Source organism: Dryobates pubescens, chromosome 16 (assembly GCF_014839835.1).
Source record: "Dryobates pubescens isolate bDryPub1 chromosome 16, bDryPub1.pri, whole genome shotgun sequence".
NCBI lineage: Eukaryota > Metazoa > Chordata > Aves > Piciformes > Picidae > Dryobates > Dryobates pubescens.
Window position 1 is genome coordinate 15467567 of NC_071627.1, and position 18473 is coordinate 15486039.

General features: G+C 41.8%; 1 protein-coding gene across 4 annotated transcripts in view; it reads right to left on the reverse strand.

Moving 5' to 3' along the window:
- The window catches only part of TTC1 (tetratricopeptide repeat domain 1), a 35158-nt gene extending 17001 nt beyond the window's left edge, over positions 1–18157 (reverse strand). The window contains exons 1-6 of one of the 4 annotated variants that reach the window (XM_054168566.1): positions 18086–18157; positions 16877–17209; positions 6487–6547; positions 4897–5009; positions 2945–2981; positions 1098–1246 (exon numbers count right to left, since the gene is read on the reverse strand). In XM_054168566.1, the coding sequence (XP_054024541.1) occupies positions 1098–1246; positions 2945–2981; positions 4897–5009; positions 6487–6547; positions 16877–17200 (684 nt within the window). In that variant the 5' untranslated portion in view covers positions 17201–17209; positions 18086–18157. Of the gene's footprint in view, positions 1–1097; positions 1247–2944; positions 2982–4896; positions 5010–6486; positions 6548–16876; positions 17210–17518; positions 17538–17756; positions 17810–18085 lie in introns of those variants that run through there. The other 3 variants (XM_054168565.1, XM_009904654.2, XM_054168567.1) reach the window with 3 other exon arrangements.
- Between the last annotated feature and the right edge of the window lie 316 nt (positions 18158–18473).

An 18473-nucleotide genomic window follows, 5' to 3' on the forward strand; every position in this document is an offset into this window, starting at 1 on the left:
AAAACAGTAAGCCACAGAATTATTATTTATGTTTTTTTAGAACAAAGAAACTCACTGCATCAGGAGAGTTCTGTTAGCAACCACAAGGTGCCTTTTCTCCAAGTGAAAGGCTAAGTTTTTGAAGATTAATAGCAGACTTCAGCCACTATTAGTAAAATAACTCAGTGGCCAACACACACACAAGGCACTGTGGAGCACAAGAACAGAAAACAGCTAAATCCAGAAACAAAAACATCAACTATTAAAAGTAGGCTCTTCAAAAGTAGATACAGACTGACAGAGTCCTCTCTCTTTGCCATTCCCAAAGTTACATAATCAAGTACTCAAAAAAAGTAATTATTTTATAATCATGCCATAAAGGCAATCAACTGCAAATTTACCAATCAGAAAAACAGTACTGAAAGGAAACAAGGCTCCCATTAATTCAGCAGCTACCAAGCGCTGTATTATAGGGTGCTTGCATTCTCATCTCCAAATTGCAGATGCATATTCATAGATTCATAGCATGGTTTGGATTGGAAGGGACTTTGAAGATCATCTAGTTCCAACCCCCCCTGCCATGGGCAAGGACACCTTCCACTAGACCAGGCTGCTCAAGGCCTCCTCCAACCTGGCCTTGAACAGCTCTGGGCTGGAAGCATCCACAGCCTCCCTTAGCAACCTGTTTCAGTGTCTCACCACCCTCTTTGTATATTGAAACAATGGCTACTAAAATGTAACAATGGTTCAGGAAAGCTCTCCTAGCACAGGGATAAATACAATTAACAGCCTCAACCAGAAAACTAGAAGAGTGTGTGCACACCTCTGCTAGTCAATAGCTAAACATCCAATTAGATGCTTACAGCTCAGAACACAATTTACTTTCACTCCTTTTACAAAGGGTAAAAAGAGGACATGAGACTTGTCATGGAAGTTGCAGTTCATGTCATCTTCCCTACATAAAATGACATGAGAAAAACACTACACTTTCAGACACAGAAGAAACAGCTATCACCACTGCATGTGAAGCTGCTTGCATAAACAGCCATGAAATGTTTACAATAACAAAGCAAATGCCTGGGTTGAAAGTTAGGCCAAAGTATACTGAAAAGGCTTACCATGCAAGCTTCTCTGGCTTGATGAACTGATGGGTCTTTTTCTAGGATTGCCTTATAATCTTCCAGAGCTTCATCTAGTTTTTCTGTTTTTTCATACAGTTCTGCTCTCCTCAGCAAAGCTCTAATATAGTTAGGATCCAATTCCACTGCTAGAAAAGGAAACCAAAGCACAGTATTTCACTTGAAACATTTCCACACCCCCTTCTTAAGTGTGTGTTAAATCCTTAATAGTCAAATTTTACAAGGCAGTTTGGAATCAAGCAGAATCACAGCTTAAAAGTCACAACTGAGAAAAGGTATACATCTGCCTGTGAAAGCAAAGGATCATATTTCATTCACTGTCCACAATCTGCCACAGAAGTGATTTATAATGCAGACACTTGATTTTGAAACACTGTTTATACAGAGCTTCTAAGAGATGCTTCAGAAATTTGAAGGACCTGTGTTTTTCACCTTTTGTATATTTAATAAGCATACAGCTGAAGTTAAATATACCTAAAGCTACACATAACAGTGAAAATCAGAATCTCCTTGCTTTTTCTCACTTCAAGTTGAGACAAACTCCCAGAGAACTACTGGTATTATTTTAAATTTAATATCAAACAGTCAAAATTGGGTTGGGAATCCACAAACAGCTACATTAGCTCTGCAAGTGAGCAGAGGGGTACTACTGACTGAATTTAAGCTTTTCCTCTCCTTATCCCCTTGGTAGCCATGACCATGTTTACAGATGCAGTTAAGGCTGAATGCTAAACTTAACCTGCAAATGGTAATTTCTTAAGCATTTCTTCATCCATTTTTCAACATAGAAAGAGGGAATATAAAGGACTGCCCATTTTATGCATTAAAATATTTCTTGGGACAAGTAAGCCTAGGATTTTCCTAGCTAAATGTTCTACCTTATTTCTTCTGGAAGGACAAAGACAATGCTACAGTCAGCAAGTCGCAGGTTAGTGTGAATTGCTCTGCTGTGCTTCAAGTGTTGCATTGCAGTTTGTGAGCCAAGTCCCTGGGGAGTGTCAAGCCATGGTAGGTTTAAGCCTCAGTGCTGCAAAGCAGACTGATTCCCTTTCAGCCACAACAAAATGAGCAGGAGTATTTTTCAAAATGCACCACCACCAAAACAAGGCAAAACCTAAAAGTGGCAGAGGCCAGCTACAATTTGTTACCTTCAAGAATGCTTTTAGCATGCACAGACTCTTCTTTACTGTACAAGCAGAACTGGCAGGCAGCCATTAGATTAGTTTTCTGACTGCTAATTTGGACTTTTTTCCCCAGCTGTCATGGGGAGTTGAACAAATACTCAAGCATGGGTGAGTAGGTGGATGCAATAAAGCAATGCACAACTGAAATGTTTTCAGCAGAAGTTGCAGGGAGAAAAACTAGGCAGGACAAGAATGAGAGAGTATAAGCCCTATGACAAAGCAAAAGCCTTGCATAAAAGGGGCTCCATAAGACTTTTAATTCTGTAAGGCCTCATGGTTCTTTGGAATTGGAAATTAAACCAAGATCTGGAGAAAATGGCAGGTTGAAGTAGGTTTAAAGTAATAGGTGTAAGGAAACAGCTTCCATAATAAAAAGACCTTCCTGTTAGAAAGAAGTACAAACAGCAGCCTTATTGTCCCAAGAGAATAGAAAGCAAAATATTACAGGCAGGAAAGGTTTGCTAGACACTTTGTAAATTAAGTAATAGCAGTAATTCTACATTCTGGTGTCTTCCATCACAGCTTTTCTTTGAATTCTTTACAGACCCTATGCCCAAAAGCACAGCTCTGCAGTAAAGCACTAACTGCCATAATTAATGCATGAAAGATCTGGCACAAGAACAGCACAGAAACAAGACATACCTTTGCTGCAGTCACTTAGGGCAGCTTCTATCTTCTCCTAGAACACAATAGCTTTGTTATATTTAAGTCATATTTCTTGGGAAACACGATTTACAATTGCAAGCCAAAAGGTTTCTCTGGCATTCCAAGGCACTGAGATGTCCATGTAATCAAGGCTTTTCATACCTTTGCTTCTGATGCAAAGCTCCTTAGCAGTGATTAGCTTCCTCCCTGTGAAGGCTGCCAGTGTTCAAATTGCATGGCTGCCCCACTAATCGGTCTGCACTCAGCAGCAAGCTGCAGTCAAAGGCTGAGTCAAATCTGCAGGCCTTGGCTTAACCCAGCTACAGCTTTTCTACCTTTGTCAATTAATTAAGGGGTTGGAATAGGTTCCCAAGGGTCCTGGATAAATTATTTTCTGTAAAAGCTAAGACATTTAGAAAGCAGATACTGCCTGTAGCACCAGTACAGCTTTCCCTACAAAGGGCAATGCATGAGACTTTCAGAACTGTTAGGGACAGCATTTTAGTGGAGCCAGACAACCAGAGTTAGAAGACAAGAGCCATGCAATCTGCCTGTAATGAAACAAAAAAAGAAGCGTAAGAGCTGAGACAGAGATCCTATTTTCATCTAAACCAAAAGGGATTAAAAAGGAAATAATGAAAAAACCAAACAAACCCAGGCTGTTCTGTGCTTGTATTGTTGATCTAAGTAGTAGCCATTGTTCTCCACCTGAGGAACTAACTTTCTCCTCCATAAAACAGAAGCTGTCTCAGAGAAGAACGCCTCACAAGCTTTTATTGTAGTGCAAAACAAACAGGTGAGCAGGCATGGAAGAACAAACTTAATGGGGTAGTAATAATATGAATCTATTTTCAGAGTAATGTATTGGTCTGCCAGGTTCCATGGATCTATACTGGTGACATAACTGTGCACAAACTACTGTCTTTCATCACCTTGGGCTCCTTTGAGGACTACTGGATTAGTTTCCCAGTGATATGAATAGTTAATACTGGATTATGAGGCAGTTCTTTTGTTTACAGCTTTCACATATGAAAGGCTGCAGCATCTATTATCACAGATTTTATTCCATATTTTTCTTGTCTGCTTAAACAACTTAGTATCCCAACAGCAAGTAGCTGACCAAGAATACTCTGTGCTGAGTAAGAATTCATTTATGTGTGACTAAATATGGCTGCAAGGTACATTTCTAACTAGAACTTTATCTGTCTTCAATACTGAAGGAAAACTGCAAGAAAAGTTCCTTTTGCAAGGGGGTAAACTGAGGATAGGAGTTACTGTGCCATCTTTCTACAATAATTTAACCTTTAATAAAGGGCAAAAATAGGGAGTAATTTCTCCTGAATTCTTAATCTCTCCTCTTTCAAAAGGAGTGAAAGTTTCTGTTCTGAGAGATTGTCTTCTACGCCTTCCATGGTGAGTGTATTGCTCTTCCTGGTAACATCTGGGCACCTGTCCCTGGTCAAGGAACAGAAAACATATGAAGAAAGCTGCAGACATTCTATCCAGACCATACCCTACAGTGCAGGCCTGTCCTGCTACATAGCAGCTGTGAAGGAAGCAGACTCACTGAATCAATAAAGCCATAGTTAGCATGTCCTGCCTATGTCTCTAAGCATTTGAGACCACCAAATGAAGAGGAGTTCCTGACAATGCAGGCCCTTAGAAAAAACACTAACAACAATTCTAACCAAGGAAAATCAGTGTTTTAAACATAATGCAGCAGAGCAACTTTGGACAACTGTTCCCACAACAACTTTTGTGTCTGCATTCATCCTCAGTAAAACCATGCATACCAGCAGTTCTACCAGGAGCATGACAGACTGAGCAAGCAGCAAAATGTGCAAACAGCTTTGTTCCTTTGCCCTTCTTTATGCACCCCTAATGACTTCAGTATTGCATTTGTCATATAATCAATACCTGCTGTTGAATGAAATAAAGAGAAAATTCACCTGTTTCATTTTTGCAGCAGCTCTATTTGAAAATAAAACAGCCCTGTCTTTTTGGAAGCACGCTGGACAAATCTGCAGAGCCCTTGTGTAAGAGTCTTCTGCCTCCCCATAGTCTGCAGATGCAATAGCAGAAAAACAAAACAGACCATTTATTTCAAATGCCAGCACAGTCAGTGAGCCACATGGCTAAGATTACTTTGGAAACATTTCTCAATGCATGATGCAATATTAAACCAGAATCAGTAGCTGCTCTCAAGTACATTACTTAGTATATGTATCAATGACAATTAATTATTTTCATATCAACACCCTTGTAAAAGCATAAATATAGTCCTGAGCTTAATGCAACAAATGCAGCATGAAGTGCATGTAATTCTCATCCCTGAAACTGTTTCATTCTATTTCAATACCAGTCTCCTTGAGTGGATCCTGGATCTGAAAGAAAGCACATGCTGAAACACATCACTGCACTGATACCTGTTCAAAGCAGCTACAGAGATATTCTATTTGCCGCATAATCTTCAATGACTTAAAGGTCAGTCACCACAAACCCATTATCACCTGAAGGTCATCCATCATCAAGTCTGGTCTAAAGCAAGGACCAGTGGTAAACCACATGGGATTATGAAGTTATTAATTTTCTGATGAAGGCAGAGTCAAGAGTGAATGGGCTCTGTATTGACTCTGAACAATGCCCTGCCAGCTGATGAGTACATTGTCCTCAAGGCAGAGCAATTCTCTCTTTGCACATTAGCTGTTGACCATCCAGGTGCTTAAAGGTTTCTGTATTTCTGATTAGTAAGCACTTTGGCAGGCACAGACACACTAGAAAGATCTGACAGAGAACCTGTCAACAGGAGGCTAGGGATGACACTTCACAAGATAATTCAGCCAACATTACAGGCTTGCTGCTATCATGGCCTAAGCAATTCCCTTCTGCCTACTCTGATGCTGGCCTGAACTGATAAGTCATTCCCCAGGAATCTTGCTCTCAGCACACAATAAGACACCTCCAACAGGAAGGCCACTGTCTGGTTATCAGGGTATACTTCTGGGAAGTTATTTGTTTGTGTCCCTGCTGACTGAGGAAAGTATGAATCTGCATTTCCTGGTTTCTTTGTGAATGCTCTATCCACCAGGACCTTAAATGAAAGCCAGGAGTCAAAAATCACTTCCTCCTTTGTGTTTTTTAATTAAAAGCACTGGTGTAACTATGTGTTACTGACCTCAACCCTGCTGTTATGTATGCTGGTCATGTTCAGAACATGACCAACTCTGGCATAAGCTACAATGTACATACACACGTCAAACAGAAGATAGTCTAGATGTGTGTGTATCATGTTCCTGATTTACACACTTAGCTTTCATGAGAAGTTTGCTTTAGAAATCCAAGTCTGTGATTCAAACAACTTTTAAGGAGGTCTGCTACTTCTTTCTGTTCTCTAGACCTGGATGAAAAATGATACTGATGATAAATTTGAACAATGCTAGGTGTGAATTCTTCCTATGGGTTTTCTACACCACCACCATGATGGCTAAGAACTTAAGATTCTCTTAAATCCATGTGGAGTTAAAAGATTATCCACCCACCTCCTTTCTTGAACTGCTCATTTCCTTTCTCCTTCAGTGTTGTGCTCTCCTTTCTTCTTTTCTACAAAAGAAAAGACAATGTCTCAAAGTATTTAATTGAAATGAACAAGTAGGTCAGCTGCAGTTCCAAATAAAGTATGAATGGAAATCAGAATAAAACATAACCCCGAGAATTCTAACGGGCACCAAGATCACTTGCTTGTAGTCATTGTGACATGAAAGATTTTATACATCCATGAAACACTGGAGTATAACAGCAAGGCAATTAAAAATCTGCAGTTCATGGACAACAATATGCAGGAGGAGTGGATTATATGTTAGCTTTTTAGCTGGCTCTTTGCTTCTTTCCAACTCAATTTAATTCAGTTGGTGCAGGTCAACTATGTAGAATGTATTTGAGATGCAAAGTCTCAAAAGTCTTGATTGAAGTTATTCCACCTCAGAAATTCAGTTACTTTCAGAGATGTACATAGCATGTTGAGCTGCCTGCATCAGAAACAGTTCCAGGGATAATACTGCCCTGGAAGATTTCTTATGCAGGGAGTGACTAAACCATCAGACTCGGAGACAGGAAGATTGTTCTGTTATACAGTGAAAATTGCACATGCTGAGCAGAGTTGTGTTTTCAACCATGAATATCTTAACAGTACTCTTGGCACAAGTGAAGTTGACATGAATGCTCTTAGCCTTTGACACAGAAAACACAGAATGTCACCCAGCCATCCCCTCAACCTATTTACAATGGCAGACTTTCACATGCAGACATACCTCACACACACACAAACAAAGCAAGTGTAAGGCAGTAACATCAAGAAGCAATGCTCATGTTCATGAATAATTTCTAGGGTAGAAAAACGATCATTTGGCCACTGATTTTTGTCCCCAACACGCATGCATACACAAAGGACCTAAACCAAGGTGTCTATGAATTACAGATCATTGAGCAATTAAAAAGCCAACACTAGGAAAAGGAGCAGTTTCCTTTCCTGCAGATTGTGTAAATCAAGGATTAATGCAATTATCAATATCGCACAGAACATCTCCTTGGAAACAGCTAAATATAGTACTCTTTGTGGAGCACTGCACCATCTCACAGCTATGCCAAGCAGCTGACAAACAATACAAAATCAAAGGCTCTCTCCTCTTGCTTTCATTGGTTTTGGAAAGTAATTCACCTTACCATTGTCACCTTCTTAGTAATAACGGATCACAATGGTCTGAAAACGAGGCACTGGGGAAGGGCATTCAGTTGTGATACATAAAATTACATAATGAAAGACCATCCAACCCTTCTGAAACATGCCTAGATCACTCATGTTTTTTCCTATTGCCTATTAAATATGTCTTCTAGTACTTTTTGCTCCTCATATTTAAACAAATACAACAAAATATAGGGCAGACAAAATAGGCACCACTACTTAGAAACTGGCTTTCCCCAAGGGTGGGTTGACAAACCGACACAAGTCCTTCCACAATGTCACCTGCACTGATGTTGGTGCTTTCTAAACACAAGTGTGCCAAAAAAGCACAAATTGAAAGCACAAATTCTTTGTGCATGTGCAGGATTTTGTTGTTCAGCACAGGGAGTACATAACTGCATTTGAAAGCTGTACCCAAACTGTCAAAGTGCCACGCAGCACAGCTCCAGCAAGGTCACTGCCACACACTGCTGGCCCTCCACAGAAAGGAGTTTTTAAAACATCTTGAGCTGAGTGAAAGTCATAGAGTGAAGGTTAGCACCACAGAAGTAATTTTCGTAGCAGTGAACAAAGCAATCAAATTTCAGCACAGAACAGGTTAGGAAAATATGGAAGATCTACTGGAAAATATGAAAGGTCTACACAGACAGCCCTCCTTCAACAAAAAGGATCCTTGAGACATTGGCCCTACTGACTTCATTGCTCATGACCTATTTAGAATTGGCCTTTAAGTGCCACTGATTCACTGTTGCATAAGGTAGAGTCAAACCTCTACAATAAGGGAAGAAATTTTTTGTGCAAAATGAGAACTACAGCAGAGTTACAGTACTCCCGATACAGAAATACTAAAATCAAGGCATAGTGGATTAAAAGCTATGCCTGCATTATCAGCACTATTTTGTTTCATTTTATTAAATTTATTGCAAAATATTATGTGGTTACCTCAGTCAAGTATTAAACACTAATGTAAAGTGATTTATAAATCAAGAAGGCTTCAGGAGAATATAGAATAGAATTAGCCAGGTTGGAAGAGACCTTTGAGATCACCGAGTCCAACCTATCATCCAACACCATCTAATCAATTAAACCATGGCACCAAGCGCCCCATCCAGTCTCTTCCTAAACACCTCCAGGGATGGTGACTCCACCACCTCCCTGGGCAGCACATTCCAATGGCCAATCACTCTTTCAATGAAGAACTTCTTCCTAATATCTAGCCTAAAGCTCCCCTGGTGCAGCTTGAGACTGTTTCCTCTTGTTCTGGTGCTGGTTGCCTGGGAGAAGAGACCAACCCCCACCTGGCTACAACCTCCCTTCAGGTAGTTGTAGAGAGCAGTAAGGTCTCCCCTGAGCCTCCTCTTCTCCAGGCTAAGCCACCCCAGCTCCCTCAGCCTCTCCTCATAGGGCTGACTAAGCTTAAAATAGACTTTTTTTTTAAGAAAAAGGAACAACAGAAAACTCTTCAATTGTGAGATTCCTTCTCAGGCAGCCAAAAGGGTTGTGACCTGAAGTCTCAACAGCACAGAAGACAGACCAAGGTATGGCTTTGAACACCAGAGAAACATGGGCAGTGATGTTCTGAGCAACCAAATAGTTTAATGACTCTCAGACTGGGACACTGGGGAGCTGATGACTCAATAAAACTCCTCCCCCAAAAGCCTCTTCCTTGGTATATCACAGAATGGTAGAGATCAGAAGGGACCTCTGGAGATCATCTAGCTCAACCTCCCTACCAAGGCAGGTTCACCTAGAGAAGGTCACATAGCAACACATCCAGGTGGATTTTAAAAGTCTCCAGAGCCTGAGATTCCATAAGCTCCCTGGGCAGCCTGCTCTAGTGCCCTATCACCCCTACAGTAAAGAAGTTCCTCCTCATGCTTAGGTGGTTAGGTGTGAGCTGGGGAAGCTCGTGGGGAAGAAGGACAGAAGCTGCCACACGCCACAGCCCTGAAGCCCTAAACGGCCTACCCTCACAAGCACAGTAATTACTTGTGGAACAAATACATCACTTATTCCTCCACATATACATTTCTTAAACAGAAAATCCTAACACAAAAGCAGTGGAAAGTCAACTATTTTGGATGGATTTATATTTAACATGAAAGGACTGCTCCAATGAATGCCCTCAGAATCTGCCCTCTATTCAAATACAGGGTAAAAAAACCCATAAACCAGCCAAAACCAAACCACTGCTAGAAGACATAACCTCTTCACTCAGCATGCTAGATTTCCAGCTTCAACAGACGACTGCAAATTGACTGGTCATCAGTTTACAGTGATCATATCAGCCCAGACTGAAAAAATTGCAAGTGACTTGTCCTTGGGACAAATTTTGCACAATGTCATTCCAGTGTCCCCACCCACTCATTTTTCAGCAAAAGAACCAAGTAGCTGCAGGGCAGGTTTCCTTTTCCTCAGTGAGGGAAGTAGGTCAGACTGAACTCCTAGAATGCTCTGCCTAAAGATATCTTGGCCCATTACATTCCCTCAGGCTGCTCATATATGTGACATTAGGGTCAGGCACAACTTCCCTAACTCACGCTCCACTATGATTTTCTGCCGTTCCAAAGTCAGCAAAATCTTAATGTTTGGGTTTTTTGGGCAAATTGATGACAAATACCAAGTGACAGGCACTAGTTTTTGATGCATAAAGTAACAACAACAAAGTCCCAAAGGAATTACTACATTTAACCAGTAGTCTGATTGAAAATATCTGCAGATTCGGTTACTGAATTGCAGTCGTTCATACGCTGAAGAAACTAAAAGCGCTTGGTGTTCTGACAATAAAGTGCAGTAAGTCAAAAAGAAAGGGCATCAAATGCAGTCCCCAGACCTTAGCTGCAGTGCCAAAAACCTCAGGGTTAAAAGTAAAAGCACTGAAGCATTATTCTGCTATCAGAGAGAAAAGCAACCTACACATTTTCACTGTTTTGGAAGTAACCAATATAATAAAAATGCTGGAAGTGAAATCCTTAAAAATAGCTGCTGAGAGATGAAGGACAAACCCCCTCAGTTTGTAATGCTTCCAACTATGCTTCCTCTGGCTGTTCCTATGCATTTTATTTGATCAATTGATTTAACATTGGTAGGGAACTCTTCTTGGCTCCAGTTTTGTCAAGAGCAGCAAATGCAGATTCCCTCTTCCCTGCAAGGCTATTTATACAGTGTGACAATGCACATCTGCATCTCATGTACCCTTTTGTAAGGTCACCAAGCAGCAGCCAATTTAAAATTACAAGAGTTCAAAGGGTGCACAGAAGCAAGGAATTTGAACAGATAAGGAGCATTATTTTTTCAGTTTCAAATTCCAGTTCTAAGTCATCCATTAGTAGTCATCTGCTTCCCCCTGCAGTTGTGTGAGGCTACTGCTGTACCACACACTTAAGAGGAGTTTAATTTCAGCTTAAGGTTGTAGTCACTCAAAAAAGCCTTTCCCAAATCTTGCTAAGAGCTGCAAAGACTGTGCCAAATCTGCCCTCTCTGCTCAAGGGGTAGAGTAATAAACATTGCCAGACTGTGGCTGACCTCTGCTTGCTGTAACTCCATGGTACATCACTACCTGTGCTCAAATTGTGAGCAGCACTTCCACAGACAACAGGTCACATCCATCCCTGACAGTCAGTTGAAGTTAACATGTCAAACTAACTGAGACTATTCCTAAGTGACAATATGTGCCATTCAGTCACTCCTGTTCCACAAGCAACAGCCCCAGGCAGAAAAAAAGGGGCCGACCACTTAATCCATCATCTCATTTTCTCTGCTCAGGGAGGTGGTGGAGTCACCATCCCTGGAGGTGTTTAGGAAGAGACTGGATGGGGTGCTTGGTGCCATGGTTTAGTTGATTAGATGGTGTTGGGTGATAGGTTGGACACGATGATCTCGAAGGTCCTTTCCAACCTGGTTAATTCTATTCTATTCAAGTCAAAAAGGTCTCAGTTTGGCACTACCAGCACCACCCAGAGAAATGCAAAAGCAAATATATGACTAAAAATCAGAGAGCAGTACTGAAAGGAAGGTGAAAGTATACTCTTTCACTCTTTCTCTTAAACTGCCATCCAGCAGAAGACTTATGGTTGCTTAAAAATTTAAAGAACTACAGGGGGATCGTAACACCACATTTTATCCAAGTTATTCTCACCAGCACTAGGAATTAATTACTCCTGTAGGCACAGATATACGTCTCCAATTTTCTTCTCCAAGTTTGATTAAATCAGAAAATGTAGCAGAACAGTTTGTCCCATTTTGCAAGCTGTAAGACAGGGCAGTTTCAGCCTAGCAATCCATCTTTTCCTCTGATTTATCCAAAACAATAGCACCTTTTGTATTGTGCTGCACTGTATACAGGATTCAGGTTAATAAGTTAGGTCATCTGAATAAGGGGATCACCTTTTATTACATTTCAAAAGATTCCATTGTGATGCCCTCAAAACCCAACTGTCTGAATGCTGATGAGAATTGTTCACAGAAGATAAATTCCTTACTGGTATTTGTCAGTAATTTATGCAGTAACTTTTACCAGTGCACAGTCAGTTGTGTTGTAATAATAACCTGATTTTTTTGGTCCAAGGACATAGTTCTTCCTGGAAAGCGTTCTGAGGCTGTCTCCAAGCATCAACACCTGAGGACTTTGTGTATCCCATCTTCCATTTTGTACCTTAGCTTTTATTTTGTAAATCCTACAGAAAAAAACAGCAGCTTTGACAGAGGTGAGGCTACTACTGGACAGGTAGAACTAGGAAAACATCATGTGCTGAAATGAACAACTACACACAGGAAGAGGTCTCAGAAGAAATCCCAGATCCATTCTTCAACCCCTGGAAAAACAAGTTCTACACAGAAGCTATAATTTATGAAAGAACAATGGAATCAACCTGGAGCATGAGGAAGAGAGCAGAGAGGAGCAGCTGAAATAAATTTCTCAAGACAATATTTTCTAACACATCCTAGAACTTCTGAAGAAAACAGGAACAGAACATTGAAAGAAGTTTAACTGTTTAACCCAGTAACTGAAAAAAGATATAACTCAAAACCACTCTTTCTCAACGATCAGTTTCACTCAGTTCTTACAGAGTTGCTAACAAGATGCTAACCGAGAATCTTCACTACTAGAGCTGTGTTCCTTGTCTTGCTGACACATTTCCTAGCCTTAAAAGAGAAGCTGAGCATGATTCCAGCCAGTGTAGCTCTAATGCACAGTCAACAGCTCAAGGATAGGAAATGCTTTTGAGGAATACTAGATATTTATTCCAGGGTCTTACAGCAGCTAGAAATGAGCACCCTATAACCAAAATAAGAGCTTACTAAGCCAGGTGCTTAAGTCTTTGCCAGACAAGGCCTCAAAACCAAGACAACATCTGTCACAATGGAAAAGCATGAGGGATTCAAATCTTGCTGCTGGATAAACTCATAATTAATGGGTGCCTCTCCAGAAGAGGACTGGGTCAGACTGAAACAATTACCATGTAACAGCTGTTGAGTGTCTTCTGATTAATTCTGCAGACCAGACCAACGTCAAAGCCATCACTGTCAATGACAACTAACCAGAAAAATCTGTTTGTAATGCATCAAAAGCAATTTACTGCTCAGTGCTTCTGCTAAGGCAGTAATCCGCATGCTCTGGAAACGATGACGACAACAACATCATCTTATAAAAGTGAATTTTGTTTCAGGCTACTTAATTCTTAAAAAGCTCAGAGCTGCAAGTCCAGGCAGGTAACCATCTATTTTTAAGACTATTTCTTGCAGGCTTGTGTCTTAATACCCCTTCAAATTCTTATTTTGGCCTCATTGTGCAGAGTGGTAGTACTTCCCTATGAGTAATTCCTGTTGCTTAAATAGAAATCTCACTCTATGAAGCTCTAGAAATATAATAGAGGGAAAATACACAGCCACTTGCCCTTTCACCTTGATCTCTGCAGCAGCAGTGATGAGAATTTCTACTCAGAACTGCTACCATGAAGGCTTGCACCCAGGGTTTGCATAAATACACTGAGCAAGGACTAGAACCTCACTTTACATCTCCAGAAGAAATGAGAGACTTCCTTACCTACAGATTAATTACTGGGGGACATCACTCAAAAGAACTCCTTTATTAAAGCTGCTAAAATGGAACAATGGACTTAGTTTAAAAATCCTAAGTAAGTATTGAGGTGCAGCTCCATAAATCTCATTTGAGCAGGGCTAACATCCAGCATCCCTTACCACTTGAGTGCACAGTTTATGATTGGTGCAGCCAGCACAGTTCATAGCAAGTTTTTCTTCTTTAGGCAAATAGTCTAAATGAAGACAATCCATCTAACCCTGTGTGCCATCAGAAGGCTGCCATTTGATATCTACTTCTACCAGCAGTGCCCTTGATCTAAAAACGCTGTGTTATTTTTCACCTGAATCAGTGCTCACTGCACACTCCCAGGGAGAGGTGTGCTAGCACAATGAAGGAGGCAGCAGGGGGCATAACTGATCAAGGACTGCCTAAGTAGCAAACATAGCACTGCTGCAGTGCCTGGTCACTCCTACTAAACAGTCCAACAGATGAGCTCTGAATATTTCTGCCTCATCTTCTCCTGCTGCAACAACAACAAAAATCAAATAACTAGTAAATTACTGCTCTTAAAAACATCCATTTGAGCAGTTGTAAGGAGGTTTCAAATGTTTTAAAACCTCTGAATAAACGGATGTACAGCAGCTGTTTTCAGCCCACAGCTGCAGTAATTTTTCATAGAAGTGGCATCATTCAACAGCTTCTTCTGACAATCAAACTGTAAAGAATGTTTCACTTTTAAAAATAACACAACATTTGTAGCCATCAATTCCAAGCACTATCAGGGAAGTTGAGGAATTCAGGAATCACCAATCTGCATGGTGTTACTACACAGACAATATAAAGTGATGCAGGGGAAGATCATGCAGATGGGCTACTCCAGTAGTTATAACAGCTGCTGTAAGCTTCCCATTTCTCTTGAGATTCTGAATTTCACAGGTTCTGCTTGTAAGTGATACCAACAATGTTTTGCTAGAGAAAAAAACCTGTCATTTAAAGACTACCTCTATCATCCACTCAAATAGCTCTCTATGCAGCACAAAGTTCACTACGCAAGTATTGCAAATCTAAGAGTCATGGTGATACTAAGGGATGGGATCTCTACTCCGTTTCATTTGGTATCCTCACAAACCAAACTGAAAGGCACAACTGACCACTGGAAACAAACAGAGAGAAAGATGAGAACTGCAGCTGTCTCCATACTTCCGCTAAAGAAATCTTTGCAGCTTTAAACAGTTATTATTTTGTACTCCCAGAGCACCTTTCAATGGAGTTCCACAAAGCTAAGTCCACATAGTCAACATGCATGATTCTTTTGCTCATTTTACAGAAGGCAAGCTTTAGATGATTACCTGACATACAATAGAAACAGAAGCAGGATGAAAAAAAAAGACACCAAATTTCCCAGCCTGCTGCTCTTTCATAGCATCATAGTATCAGAGTTGGAAGGGACCACAAGGATCATCTAAGTTCCAACCCCCCTGCCATGGGCAGGGACACCCCACACTAACTTTCCAGAGTTAACTCTATGGCATAATTTTCTCATAGCTTTTATCATTCTGGTTATGAAACTCTCATGCTGCTTTCAAGTTACAGGCTGCTGCAAAAGCCTCATTATGACTCAGGATGACAACGCTCCTTGTACACGCAACAAATACAAGTAGAGAATAGGGACTAATTAGTCTAAACTGGAAAAATGCAAGGACAATGTGATGTAGGTCAGGCAAAGTGATTTTTGCCCTCTCCACTCTGTCCAAAAAGCTATCAACTTCCCAGAGGGAGTCCAGCTCTCAGGATGATTAGGACACTCAAGATCATGACTTAAGTAGACAGCCTAGAAGAACTACGTTTGTTCAGCCTTAGGAAAAGGTGGCTCAGAGGAGGCTTCATGGCAAGAGAAAATGGAGACTGACTCGATTTTTTATAGGCATGCAGAAAAAGAAGGGCCAGATTCTGAGATGTTTGGGTGGCTCTGGGCAGTCTGATCTATGTGACTTAACTTGGAGCAGGAAGCTGAACTAGATGAACTCCAGAGGCACTTTTGGGGCAAGGAATGCAGTAGGTAACTCTTTCACATTCGCAGTCTCACCCCCCACCTTATTCATTACTGGATCTCAAAGTATTACAACCAGCAAGCATCATAATCCCCATTTTACAGAGGTCAAAACTGGGAGATAGGTTGAGATACATATGCAGTGATTTCCACAAGGTCAAGTGGTAGACAAGTGTCAAGATTCAGGCTCATTCCTACTTCAGGGAGATAATATTTCATGTTTTTTTCCCCACTGGTATCCACCTCAAGGAACTTGTACATTAACATAATGATCTGCACTACAGATGAAAAAATACCTTTTTGCCTTCAGTGACAAATTTTGGTCAGATATCCCTCATTACAAGCAAGGGAACTATTTAAGCCACAACTTTAACAAGTTTTCTCAAAGTCAGAAAAAAACCCAAGCTAAAAAAGGGTCTTTTTCTACCTACTAGATGACCATAGTATCTCAGAACCTTGGAAACAATGTGCTGTTAAGTCACTGACTGAGGGTCAAAAGAACTGGTTCACAGAGACTTACAGGGGTGTAAATACCTTTACAGAGACCCTTGGACCCACCCAAGATCTGTTTCATTACACCTAATGACATCACCCAGTTTCTTAACCAAACATTTTGTTCAACATAACTATACTGAAAATAAAGAAGCCCACATATCTGCTGTGTTTGTTTGATGAAAGCCAAGTAATTTATAGGGACATTTTCAAATTTAATCCCAATTACTTATATTACTTAAACTGGCCTTTCAGATAGGAAAGCTACCCTGAGACCTGCTCCAAGTTTTGGAAAAGCACCTTGCAACTAATTGGGTGAAAACAATGAATGCATACAAACTAAGTAACGTGAAACAGAAAGATTTTTGTTTCTTATAATCTGAGTCACAGGAAATCTACACACTGGTGAAAGTAAGACAAAAATCTGCACTGGAATGGGTCAGAACAGCAAGGAAATCTAACAAAACTATTTGATACCTAAAAGGAGAAATTAAGAACAGTGAAACTAGAGAGTTTTGAAGGTCCATTTTTATGACACACACAAACCATTCAGAAACTGAATTCAGACACTGATAATGCGTCCTTTTATATTCAACTTTGAATTACCTGTTTTTCTTCCTCTGGCATATCTTTTTCTAGTTCTAGCAAGTATTCTTCATCTAGTTCTGTCTGCTTCCTTGAGCTATTCTCATCATTCTGTAAATTTCCATCATCATCCAACACGGGTTCTTTTGCCTCAAAGGAGTCATGACAGTCATGGAAACTCTCGTCTGTTGTTGTGGGATCTTTGGCTAAAGATGATGTACATCCACTTTCAGTATTTTGGGAAGTCTGTGCATCTTTGGGGGCAGTCTCTGAAGACTTCTGATCAGAAAGTTTTAATTGGTCAAGAAATTTCTCAGGAAGGCTTGCATCTTTAAACTCTTCCATGTTGGACTCCTTAGAGGAATTAGGGTGTTAGAAATGAGAAAGAAATAACCCCCAATAAGCATAACATATATGTCGTGTCAGCAAATGAATCTCTGAAGTACTTAAAAGCACTCTTGACATCACCTAAGGGAAACACTTTACACATACATTACGCACTATACAGCGTCACGGGGGCAGTACACTGTTTCCACAAATACGTTAATTCACAAATGCAGTTTCCCAGGACTAGAACAGCACCATGATACGGATTTTCCCTTACAGAGGAGCTGAAGTCACACACATTTGCCCACCCACAAGCCTCAGCACCCTCTCACCCACCCTGGATCCCAGCAGACTGCGTGCACTGTGTTTGCCCCCGTTTGCACTGTGTTCCCCTTCAGCCACACAAAACCCCCACACACTGCCCCCGGACCAGGCTCCAGGCAGCCGGTCCGGGCTCTGTGTCCTCAATCCTAACTCGCCCCCCGAGATAAGGAGCCGGACTTAGGCCAGCGCGCCCCATGGCACCTCCACCCCCACCAGAGCCGGGCCCACCCCCGCGCACCCCCAGCCCGACCTGCGCCTTCGCTTCCGGCCGCTGCTAGTCTCGCGCTCCTCACCCTTCACCCCACCCACCACTTCCTGCAGCCGCCAGCCAATAGGGGGATGCCGCGCGCAGACTGCTGGGAATTGCAGTTTCGTTAGGGCGCGCGATGCAGGGGTGGGCTGGGGGCTGCCTCGCGGTGGTGGAGCGCGGGCTCGCTTCAGGCAGAGGGCGAGAGGCAGAGAGGGGTCAGGCCACTGCCGCGCCGCGGCCGCCATGTTCTGGCTCTTAACAGGAGCCTCTTGCTCAGCTCTTCCGCGCACCAGGAAAGTAGGTGTTTGGGTTCACTGCGATGTTGTTACCTTGAAACTGCCCCTGTGGTGGTAGCACTGGGACAGGCCCCTATTAGGCTGTGTGCAGGGTAGCTCTGAGGGCGCGGGGTGGCTGGGGGCTACCCTCTCAGAGGCCCCGAAAGGCCTCAGGCGCGGTTAAATCTATGAGAGGGATGTAGAATGGTAGAGCCCCGCCAGTTCTCATCCGCGGTGCTCAGTCAGCAGGAAGCGATTGAGAGATGGGGCATGCGTAGTAACTATATGAAGAGGCACCAGCTAGGGATCGTGCCGGCCGTCAGGGGGAGGGGGTGTGGCCCAGGGCAAGTACCGCCCGGCTGGAAAAGATGAGCGTCATCAACTAGGAAAGGAAAAGGGAAGGGAAGACCCAACCAAACCACCAAACAAACCAAAACAAAAA